Below are 12666 nucleotides of genomic sequence, written 5' to 3' on the forward strand. Positions count from 1 at the left end.
TTAGAAACCACTATTTCTTGTGCAGGTTAAGGTGCACTGAGTAAGAAAATGTAGTTTGTGTTAAGAAATATTATTGTTTAGTGCAAATAAGTCCATAGCAACCAAATTTTCTGTTGTTTCATCATTTCAAATGCGACGTCATAGAAAATATACTTGTATCTTCTTGCGATATGTACTATTCTAACCACTTTTGAGTAAAAAATGTTACTTCTTTAGCTTATAATAAATAAAATGGATAACGAACAAACTTTTTCTGTGCAAATAAGTATTGCAATTCAGAAAAGAAAGTCAAAACAAGCCTTCTAGTACCAGTCTTAAGAAAACTCCATGATTTTCTATACTTTCATCCTCATCAGCTATTTTTGGGGTATGAAAACCAATGATGAGATAAAAAATCAAATAAATACTGTTTTCAGTGCCCAGAGTGTGAAAAAATCTGTGTCTGAATATGTTTTCCCATTTTTGCCATGTATACAGCCTTTTTTCATTATATGTATGCAGACAGCAGAACACAAAACAGAATTATCCCCAATCTGGGGGAGCAGACCAAGTACTAGATTTGCTCTAGAATCAATATCCTATGTTCAATTTAACAAATCTGATATTTTTTTAATTCCATACAAATAGAGCTTTCCAAAAATTACAAGACAGACACAACTTAAAAAGTCCCCTTCTTCTTAAGGGTGCACTTTACAGTTACATTAAGGTGCACTGTTTCTTAAACTTAAAAATTTGAAATTTAGTGGATATATTGTTTAAATGTTGTTAAGCATTTATACACAGACAGATGTAATATATGTGATGGTAATTCAAATAAAGAATGGTATCTGGAACGTTTCAGTCCCCTGCCGTATTAGGTTCTCTCCTCAGCATCAGATGGCTGATTTTCAAAATACCTTATTTCGCACAAACTTTTGGAACTAAAATTGTGAGAGAATGAATCGAAAAGGGTCTTATTATTTTTACCCTTTTTCCACCTACTCCATGCATGCTTTCATCCTGTGGTAGTGTCTAAGTGCCTGATATTTTATAAAACATAGTATTTGGCTGTTAGTTTTGAAAAGGCACCCTTGACTTGCACAAAAACTCAGTATTATTTTTTTCAGTATGTAACCATGGCTACTGGATTTTATAACAATAATCACTAAACTACTTATAAATGACTTGAACATCCACACACGAAGGATTTCAAAAATATGCACTTTTTTATGACAAAACACAAGAAATTTCTGTGCGGACTGCCTGAAAACAGCTTTATTTCAACAAAATGAGACCAAATTTTCAGAAATGACCTAACTATTGTACTACCTTAGTTTTTAAAACAATATTTGGGGACACTTATTGTTATTTTACATTATCTCCGCGACTTTTCACTTCCGGACGAAGATTATTTGTTCTCATAATTCTGCACCCGCTAACTTGCACGTGCATATTACTTTAGAACTCTCTGCTCTCGACGCGGCTTCGTCACAGCTTAATTGAGCTTAATATCACTGTCCCCGGGACTATGTTTAGTCACACACTCTCATATTAGTACATGTGTAACATACTGAATATTGCGTCGGGAACCAGTCTAAATTGAGCTGTGCTCGCTGAAAAAAAAGTAGACGTGTGTGAAACATTTACGCGCATCAAGCGTTTTCTGCCTGAACGTTGTTGTTTTTCCCTTCACTCAGCTTTCGCCGCAGATATACACTAATGTGGTACGTTGATATGTGTTCAGCTTAAAAAAAATACCATATACCCAACCGATATTTATTGAAAAAAAATTATTTAACTGGTAACCAAAGAACATCTTGTGGCCATGTATTAGGGTCTCTATAAGATATATCAATCTCATTTTGATGAATAGAACGATGGATTTCATATGGTTTAAACTTGAATGCTTTCATTAAAGAAATGATTAAATTTGCAGTTTGGCGGTTTTTGTGCCACGCCCACTCCATAATTATACCGGATATATGTATTGTCTTAAAGAATTTCATTCCTCCTTGTAATACTCTGTGTTCATGCCCTTCTACATCAAGCTTAATAAATACTCTTTTAAAACGCTCCATTTGCGGCAAGCTAAGCATATCATCCAAAGATACTGCATCTTCTTCGACTGTTTTATCACTAAAGAATCCCTTTTTGTATGCAGACATCATTTTCTTTCCTATACCGTCCGATTCCACATATGTATTTCCGAAATGATCATTATTTGGACTGTAACGCACTTGTCTCTTTTCATTTGTGTCTGAAATGATGTTATAGACCATAGTTATCTTTTCATTAAAGTTTAAATACTGCACAGTTGCACACAAGTGTTCGATATTTGCTTTTGCACAATCCATTGCCATTGCCTCTCGACCAATAAGGGCAGCTGCTATGCTATGTTGCCCGACATTTGTTCCAATATCAATAAGATTTAATCGACTGTCTTTCTGCAACTCGTAAATAATTCTATTTATAGTACCGACTTCGAACGCACCTGTACGTTTGATTATCGATGAAATTCCGTCTGCAGCTACTGAGTGGACGTAAATTCTCGTTGTTCCAGCTTGGGAAGAAAATCTAACTAATGGAAAATCAGTCCTATTTTGGTATATCCTATATGGTTTACATATATCTGCTTTCTGCCACAAATTATCGCGATAAGTAAAAACTTGTGGCAAAGTTTCGACCTTTTTCGATGCTTTCTCGTCTAAAAATGAAGCAGATATTGTTTTTTGTTTTTCCGCATTCTTAAGCTTTTGGTATATTGTAGTTTTTGTAAAACTTTTGCGATCTTGAAAAGTTATCTCTCTGCTTGGTGATATGTTCTCAAATAATGGAAAGAAATGTGAATTATCCGATTCTTTTTTTCCAATTATCTCATAAGGATTGATAATTGGCTTGCGCCACATAGTCATGATTCCAAACACAATAACACAAAGTAACCCAAAACTGGCTATTACCTGTAATCCCTTAATTTTCAAAGCCATTTTTTTCTGAAATAAAACGGTATATGAGCATAAATTAAAAAGGAAGACGAATGCATTTTTTATTTCAGATATTAAACTATTCATGTACGGTTTAAAAAGAGCTCCTTGTAAAGCAAGCCCACTAACCCTGAGGAATAAAGTCTACGAAAAGACGACAAAGTATTCATTGATCCAGTGGGAGGGTTTTGAGGTTGGGACTTCCCTTCTTACTGGAAACATATTGTTGATTTTTATGGACAAAATTGAAATGTCATAGCTTGGACTTCCATTTTTATGTTCTGGATCGGAACTCTTCTTTCACAAATTTCTTAATCCGCCCCTTGTTTCTACAAGACAAAACATCTATATCCGATATTAGCATAACAATATGCATATTTAGACTTGCTGAATTCAACGATCGTGAATGTAGAGGTATGAATACATAAATATTAAGCTTGTAAAAAGTAATAAAAAGACTCAACTTAGTGTATTTAGGGTCATTTACATTTTTTGATTGACAAGCTAAGTAATGGTATGCTATATTGAATGACATTTCTTTTTCACCTAATGTAATAAAAGATGTGTCGTCTCATGTGTTATATTTGTAAGTGTACATTGATGAAACTTTTTTTATCCCCCCCCTAAAAACACACGACAGTATAATGCCTAATTTTGTTAGACACAAAGTAAGATTGCACATGTATTTTGTACTATGTTTCTAAAACACCATTTAATTAATTACACAATAAATTTCATTAGCATACTTACATACGTATGGAATTTCCAAAGACTCCCAACTTAACGCGTATATCCACTCAACTGGAAATGTTGCATTATCATGTACGTACGATCAAACACGGGTGCATTAACCATGACAAGGATGTGAAAAAAAGGAAACACTTTTAAAAAACCAAGTTCCGATTATCATTTTGTTTTGTGGCCCCTTAATCTGTTCTGACATGCATATAGGTCGAATAATACATCATAACTTTTGTTCAGGTGAAATCGTACATCATGCGTGAAAAATTGTAAAATGTATCCGAATTAAGCACTGACTTTCCCCCAATGTGTCTTGCTTGATCTAAATAAAGAGAATAATATATAAAATATCTACGACGACCATAAAATGAAAATTTAAGCGACACATGAAATTCGTTATCGAGTTACGTCTTTAATAATAACAATGACAAACACTAATAATAGTGTTATGTATATGTAGAATCTATTGTCCTGATTTCATATTCATGATCAATACAAAGAAGCTTCATTTATCATCGCATTATATTTAAAACACATAAATAAAAGGTAGTCTCCCACAAATAGGATTGTGTGCACAAGTGGAGTAAAAACTGAAATACATTTTATATGTTCAATCAAAACTGTAAAAATCGTAAATCGATAATTTTATAATTAGTTCGTATGACATATGGATATCAACTTGATATATCTACCTGAATATCTAAGTATACATAGTGCTTTTAGCTTACTAATGTTAAAACATGTTTAAATACAAGAGAAGCAGTATTTTATAGAACCTTACTTGAAAGCGTATCGTGTGACTTATTACCTACCCCAGTATGACTAGGCTTGACACATTTGATTTCTCATTTCAACCATTGTAGAATTCGGGTAAACAACCAGCTATTTGTTCATGTATGCTTGATTTGTAGCGAGTTTCAATGACATCCAACTTTGATTAAAACGTTATTATAATCATTCTTAATTCCTTAGTTCAGGTGGCACAAATAGCAAATTAACATGGTCAATGCAGTACTTCATTTCCTCCTTATCTGGCTTTCACAAAATTGGTACTGATTTTGCAAAACAAAATGCACATGGAATGAATTGTAATTCGATTGATTGTATTGGGAGATGAATTTATGGTTCTCTTTTTAAAAAAAAAAATCGTATCTGGATACAGAAAGGACTATCATTTACGTAAAACATACCTTATGTAGACAGAAAAGCATCGTTTGTTATGCCAGAACTTGCCGAAACTACGCAGACTTTTTGTATCGCGCTAGAACTCTAACAAATAGGCTTCTGGAACAGGGTTATGTTGCTACAAGATTGAAGTCATCACTACAGAAGTTTTATGGTCGTCATCATGAACTCGTGGATCGCTTCGGTGTATCCATCTGCGCCATGAAAACTGATTTGTTCAACGGGTCATAGTTTTCCTTTCCTCGTTTGTCTACCCCGGACTTGACTTTTTATGAGCAACTCGGCGGGTGTTTCTAGAAAAGCAGAGGACGCTTACCCTACCGGTGCACCTGGTCCATGCTCCCAGTTTTTAGTGGCTCATTTACTTTTGTTACTTTGTATGTATAATTTTATTTACTTTATGTTCTTTGTTGTGTATGTCTGTTTTTCATGTCTGGTCTTTGTCCCTGGATTACATTCTTTTGATTACCGCTATAACCTTGGTTCCCTTGAATACTCTTTGATAGGCTTGAATTCATGAATTCGAATCACCCCAACCAAAGACAGTTTTGAATTTTTTTATGGACAGGTACTTAAAACGAGACATCCATTTTCGAAAATTTCTATGTGAAGCACGTTCGTTTTCTTACCCAATTAACAAGATGTAGTTATAAAAATCCAAAACGTACGACAGTCAGGTCACACTTCAAACACACGTAAAGTACTGTATTTTAAAATGTTCCAATTCCATTCATATTAAATTCAGACTCTGCAAATGATAAAGTTGATTCATGGAGTAAGAAAACCCACCGAACAAATGATGTTTGATTTGTTATGTCATTAGGCTATATGTTTGTGCAACGATAGTCCTTTCTGTATTCAGATCTGTATTTTTAAGGGAAATCATGCATTCATTTTTCCAATCAAAGCAACTAAATCAAGAACAATAATTCTTACAAAGTGCCCATTTCGAATCACTTACCCTACCGGTGCACCTGGTCCTTGCTCCCAGTTTTTAGTGGAGTCCGAGTTGCTCATTTACTTTTGTTACTTTGTATATATAATTTTATTTACTTTATGTTCTTTGTTGTGTATGTCTGTTTTCCATGTCTGGTCTTTGTCCCTGGATTACATTCTTTTGATTACCGCTATAACCTTGGTTCCCTTGAGATTACTCTATCATACACAATTTATATATATGATTTTCTTATCCAAAAGTGAAACAATCGAATGACAAACTAAGTCTGGTCATGTGGTCTGTAACTGTTCCTAAATTAGAAATTAACAGTGAAATTTGCGGTTTTTTTTACATAATGAGCCACCCCTGTCTGATTGTAATTAAGACTATTACTTAAAAGAATACTCCAACAACTACTTTAAATGATAGCAGTCATACAAGAAAACTCTTTGATCTACTCAATATATTCCCTCTTTACAAGTTATAGTTTTGTTAGTCTTTCTAAATAAATAAAAAAAAATTAGTTGGATTTATTTACAAAATAGTTGCAACAGCTTTCAATAATAACCGATATATGGAAATAAGATCTATTATGTATTACAAATACCATATATAATGTCATTAAGTATTTTGGTAACATATTGTCAATTTTAAGGATTTTGATTATGTTACTTTGTATGTATGATTTTAGTTACTTTATGTTCTTTGTTGTGTTCGTCTGTTTTCCATGTCTGGTCTTTGTCCCTGGATTACATTCTTTTGATTGTTGCGATAACCTTGGTTCCCTTGATTACACTTTAACTACGAGCATTAATTTATCGGAATCTCCTCTTGTCTACAGTAGTACTATATATGGAACAAATTTGCTTTTTAACACAGTTTGACAACTTGCTCGGAGTAAGAAAAGTGTGTCCTATTTGGCTGGCCTGTCATACTTGGGGATGTCGCTTCTGTGAATTAATATCATCTGCTTAATATTAAATAATAACCGACTCAGTGTGTCGGACTAGTACAAAGCAGGATATGTTTGATTAGTTAATCGTACTCGTGCTAAAATGCATGGAATATATATCAAAGGACTTTAAACCATAATCATTATCAATCAATCAATCAATCAATCTTTCTTTGCTTGTATGTTTTTTATTTCTGCTATATCATGAAAACATTCCGTTGGTTTGTTTAATTGTAAATGCGATTCAATTTTCGTTTTCTAATTATAAATGTTACTTATTATAATCATATGCATGTAGTGGAAACCCAAAATACATTCAGATCAAAATCTTATATAGAATGAGCACTTATTGAAATTTTGATGAATATTATTTGGATGTTTCATTAAATTTCTGTCAGTGGTGTAGTAGGAGGAACAGATAGGAGAATGGTACATGTACCCTACATGTACCCTATATATTCATTATTGCCAAAATTCATGTTTTACTGATGATAACCCATCAAAAACATTCAGACCAAAATCTGAAAATAATAGGCACAAATCTTTTTTTCATACCCTATATTCATCAATAGCTAAGTCAAATGAAAACATTCAAATCAAAGTCTTATGACATGCAGGTGAACGAGCATTTTCACGGTCTGATGAATAATTTGTGATATTTTCTTAAATTTCATTCAGTGGTGTGGGAAGTGGATGTGGAGAAATGATGATTACTCGATTAACATCAAAGGAAAAAAACATTTGTTGCTGTGACCTGATCACCGCCCCCCCCCCAAAAAAAAAAAGCAAAAAAAATAAGTATAAAATCTTAAATAACAGATGTGCATCTTCACATCTACACTTAGAAATTGATGGTAAAGGAAGACTATTGACCAAACGTTACGACAAACGTGATGACTTTCATTCAGAATTGTCAATTTTCCTTACATCTGTGGCAACATCCCTTCCGCCCTTGCATATGGAGTGTTCATATCACAACTCGTACGTTATGCCAGAGCTTGTCGAAACTACGCAGACTTTTGTATCGCGCTAGAATTCTAACAAATAGGCTTCTGGAACAGGGTTATGTTGCTACAAGATTGAAATCATCACTACAGAATTTTTATGGTCGTCATCATGAACTCGTGGATCGTTAGGGTGTATCCATCTGCGCCATGAAAACTGATTTGTTCAACGTGTAATAGTTTTCCTTTCCTCTTTCGTCTACTCTGGACCTGATTCAGCGGGTGTTTCTAGAAAAGCAGAGGACGCTTACCCTACCAGTGCACCCAGTAGTCCATGTTCCCAGTTTTCAGTGTAGTCCGAGTTGCTCATTTGATTTTGTTACTTTGTATGCATGGTCTTTGTATTCATGTTCTTTGTTGTGCATGTCTGTTCTCCATGTCTGGTCTTTGTCCCAGGTGATTACCGCTATAACCTTGGTTCCCTTGATTACTCTTTCAATGGTTTGTTAATATTCTGTGAGTTTCATTTTAGTGGTGAAGAGAAGTATGGAATAAGGGGAGGATAAATTTGTTCTATCGATTTTCGCCAAAAAAAATGTCTGGCCGCATGAAACTTTGATTTGAAACTGAAAATGATCGTATCTTATTCTGTTGAGTGCCCTTACTCTTGTGCATTGTGTTCATTGAAGCAGTGGTTACGAATTCGTTCAATAAGTTTCTGAATGAACATCGTAGGTCCAAAACAAACCTGTCTTTTCTATTAGAAAACCACGGTGGTTGACCTGTACATGTCATGTACAATTAATTACACCTAAATATGTTTCAGGAAATTCATATTTTGAATTGATTCCGATTCTGCGATCGTTTTGTTTGTGCTTTAGTGTTTTCCATGCAACTTAAACCTTATTCGTTATATATATTATAGATAAAAAAAAACCCTTTTATGGGATGTTAACGTAAATTTTAGCTTCGTTTTTAGTTTTGAATAAAAAGTGCTGACTGGAGTATGATCTTTTGCCTATTGATCACTTTGTCGAACGACTGGCTGATCATGGTATTATGTCATGTTGAACGACTGGCTGATCATGGTATTAAGTCATATTGAACGACTGGCTGATCATGGTATTAAGTCATGTTGAACGACTGGCAGATCATGGTATTTTGTCATGTTGAACGACTGGCTGATCATGGTATTAAGTCATGTTGAACGACTGGCTGATCATGGTATTTTGTCAAGTTGAACGACTGGCTGATCATGGTATTTTGTCAAGTTGAACGACTGGCTGATCATGGTATTTTGTCATGTTGAACGACTGGCTGATCATGGTATTAAGTCATGTTGAACGACTGGCTGATCATGGTATTTTGTCATGTTGAACGACTGGCTGATCATGGTACTTTGTCATGTTGAACGACTGGCTGATCATGGTATTATGTCATGTTGAACGACTGGCTGATCATGGTATTTTGTCATGTTGAACGACTGGCTGATCATGGTACTTTGTCATGTTGAATGACTGGCTGATCATGGTATTATGTCATGTTGAACGACTGGCTGATCATGGTATTTTGTCATGTTGAACGACTGGCTGATCATGGTACTTTGTCATGTTGAATGACTGGCTGATCATGGTATTATGTCATGTTGAACGACTGGCTGATCATGGTATTTTGTCATGTTGAACGACTGGCTGATCATGGTATTAAGTTTTTCTCAATCGTGATATTGATTGATGTACTGCAATACAATTACTACTGACAAACATTCGTAACAATGTATAACGATTTTATCACATTAAAACACCGAAAACACTAGGTTTAATCATGTTTTAATTGCGGATCTATTCCTTTTGTTTAAAATCATAGCGTGGATAAAGTAACGTTTTCAAACCAAAAACAAGGAGACTGATGGGAGTTCAATGTAAACATAACAATGTTTTGATGTTTAATTTAAACTTCGACAGCAAAAAAATATCATCAAATCGATTGAAAACTAGATTCAATTTTTTTATACAAATATAGAAATTTTAAAGTATTCTGAAATGTTTAAGTGATCGTATAATTGTGACACATCCCTGTGCGAGTTTATTCTGTAAGCAACACCAGATAGCTTGGCCTGAGTATTTCTATACAATATTGCGTGGTTTGGCTTAAGATAGAATATTAGTCACTTACAAGTCGAATTGATTTGTGTACGGAAACAAGGTCAGATAGATAGCCCCTTATGGAAACTACATAGTTGAATATTTAAGAATTTGTTCAAACGACATGAAAAGAACACATCGATAAACAAAAAATGACAAATACAAACACTGCGTATAGGCTTGTCGTTTGAGAATTCTTCGAATTTCTTTTTCAAATTGAAAATCTACACATTATCAAGTAACCGAATTGAAATACAAAATGTAACGCCATATCTTATTTCAATAAAGAAAATGTTTACAAGATGCTTTTATGAGTCGATATTTTCAATCAGCTCAACAATAATTTGAAAATAAGCTTTCTTTGTAAAAGAAAAATACTTACATATAAAATGTTTCTCTGACTAATAAACGTTTATGTCATATTAGAATGAATACGAAGGAATAGTTACATGTGGCAAGTAACCAGAAGGCGCGTTAAACATATGCAAGTGTTCCGACTTCGTATGGGTTTTGCCGAAAGAGTGTACAGACGATAGTGTTACAAATGTCAATGTGATTTTAATATTAGGGAAGAAAAGCTACAATCTTGCGAGTTATCTTTCTTACCTGTCATGTCTTGGGTATTTGGAATATGATGCTTCATTTATGAATTGTTTAATCAGCAATCATATTAGGCTATACTTATGCATTAAAATCGAATTATTTCTTTATGAACAATACATTCAGTGTCGCACATAAATTAGATCTCAATAAAGCTATACTTTTTGTTTGTTTTAAAAAAAATATTATCCGATTTCATGATAAATTGTTTAACCTCTAGTATCCCTTTTTAATTTTAGCACAAAGCACAATTAGTAATAATTAAGAATAATAAATAAGTGAACACTCGCCACATTTAAAATGTTAAAGGAAATTAACTATAAATAACATACCAATAAAACGCATAAAATCCGATGAATCTAGGCCAAAATTCTCCGCATAACGGCCTTTGTCAGGGGGCACAAAGTTATAAATGTGAAGACTGTCAACCACGAGTGTAATATTATTTAGCTTTGATTTGTAACAAGCTTTCTGGTTGGTTAGTTCTCATTTAGCAAGTCAGGTTATTTATTTATTTTTTGATTCTGTGACGTCACTATCGTCGATTCGTCCGAGATCCACAATTGAAATAAACCTAAACATTTGAAGATGAATTTTAAGGGTTTTTCTAATCTTTAAGCAGGTTATTTAAGATTATCTTGTTGGCAACAATTAACTCTTATAAGAATAATCAAGGGGGTAATAAACCACAAAAAAATGTTGAATGTCCTTTCAAACATATGACACAGCCTTGCGACACAGCCGTTTCATTCTTTTGTGTGTGTGTGTGTTTTGTCAGTAAACCGTGTTTATAAGTATTTTTTTGTATATCATTTACTACCTCAACATTCCATTGAATAAGAATAAACTTTTACAAGTTTCTTTGTTTAGTAACACCTGTTCACTTAAAACCAGATTTACAGTTCGACCAAAATAAGATTTCTAAACGGACAAATGCATTTCCATTACACGTGGAACTACATTTATACATAAAATATTAATTCATGTGTCCATAAATGCGTTTTTCATTTCTTCTCGATTTCGCAAATGATACCTCTCCCTAACAGATAATAACTGCTTTACACATAGACATAAGTGAAATCTATTTATTCTGAAAAAGCCATAGTCCTCAAAATCTGTTTTGATTTCAATATCAAATTTTCACTAAATTTTGTGATGATAGACAAAGTATGATCTTCGTATTTACTATATGGAATTATAAAAGTAATTACTAGTTATCGTTGGGTAATTAATAGGAAAGGGTGAATATCCAAAATGTGATCACGAGGGCAAACGGACGCAATGAAAAAAAAACAAACAAAAACTCTAAAAAAGTTATATGTGGCTATACATATCGATAGCCAAAGTTATTCTATATCTATTGAACAATCAGAACAGGGATGGACACAATTACAGGTAACAGTAATCAGTTATCAATCGATCATATGGTTGCTTTCCTGTACTAGTGATTATTATTAATCGATTACATTTTCTACATTAACAAGGATTTTGATGGTTGACTTCAGAGATCTTGACATGCATAAGTTTATAAAGAAAAGGAAAATAATGGACATACTTTAATGATTTTATTGTTATCTATATCAACCTAGTTCAATTATGTTACTGTCGTTCAAATCTTTTCCAGGATAAAATAGCATTCATTCACAGAAATAATTTTTAACCCATACTTGAATAGTTTACTTTAGGAACTTAATAGAAGATTTCAAATAAGAATTTTGAAATGCTTAACAGAAACAATAATAATACAAAATTAACCAATACTCATTTTGCATGGGTATTCAATAGTTCGGTAGAGCTTAGAATAAAATAAAATTCAAAAACCAAGTACACACATTGCTCCATATGCCTTAATTTCAATTGTTGTTATTATAATTGTATATTTGTCATGTTTCTAATGTGGTAGGACTATAATAAAATTTTGAATCTGAATCTATATTTTAAAATTCTTTTATTTTAATTATAAAATAGACTGCAACACTTCCATGGTCAGTGACTCCTTTTGTCTATTTGTTTCTTTCAACCGTTTAGTTAAAAAAACTTAAAGTGTGAACAATATTATTAAGCTTTTACATTGATGCATTGACTATTTTATTTAAATAGCAGTTACAATGTTGAGTTTTGTCATTGAATAGTTATCAATAATTTCAGGCATTTGTAAAGCTGTCACCGATTAAGCTGCGATTAGGAACAATTAAATTTTATG

General features: G+C 33.2%; 1 protein-coding gene across 2 annotated transcripts; it reads right to left on the reverse strand.

Annotated features, from left to right (window-relative positions):
* Positions 1-1741: 1741 nt before the first annotated feature.
* On the reverse strand, positions 1742-10903 carry LOC148603657 (uncharacterized). 2 transcript variants are annotated; one of them, XM_088553212.1, is made up of 3 exons: positions 10796-10903; positions 3711-4023; positions 1742-2969 (listed from the first exon to the last, which is right to left on the reverse strand). In XM_088553212.1, exon 3 carries the CDS (start codon positions 2961-2963, stop codon positions 1770-1772), a length of 1194 nt encoding a protein of 397 aa, XP_088409338.1. In that variant the 5' UTR covers positions 2964-2969; positions 3711-4023; positions 10796-10903; the 3' UTR covers positions 1742-1769. The 2 variants fall into 2 exon arrangements, with proteins under 2 accessions (XP_088409338.1, XP_088409339.1); XM_088553213.1 differs by lacking the exon at positions 10796-10903 and adding an exon at positions 4514-4710.
* Between the last annotated feature and the right edge of the window lie 1763 nt (positions 10904-12666).

Source organism: Perna viridis, chromosome 11 (genome assembly GCF_037379345.1).
Source record: "Perna viridis isolate PV_CMFRI_1.1 ecotype Kerala chromosome 11, ASM3737934v1, whole genome shotgun sequence".
Lineage (NCBI taxonomy): Eukaryota > Metazoa > Mollusca > Bivalvia > Mytilida > Mytilidae > Perna > Perna viridis.

What these genes read in the sequence shown, in the direction of transcription:
- LOC148603657 (XM_088553212.1), bottom strand. Translation starts at nt 2,963, where the DNA reads ATGGCTTTGAAAATTAAGGGATTACAGGTAATAGCCAGTTTTGGGTTA.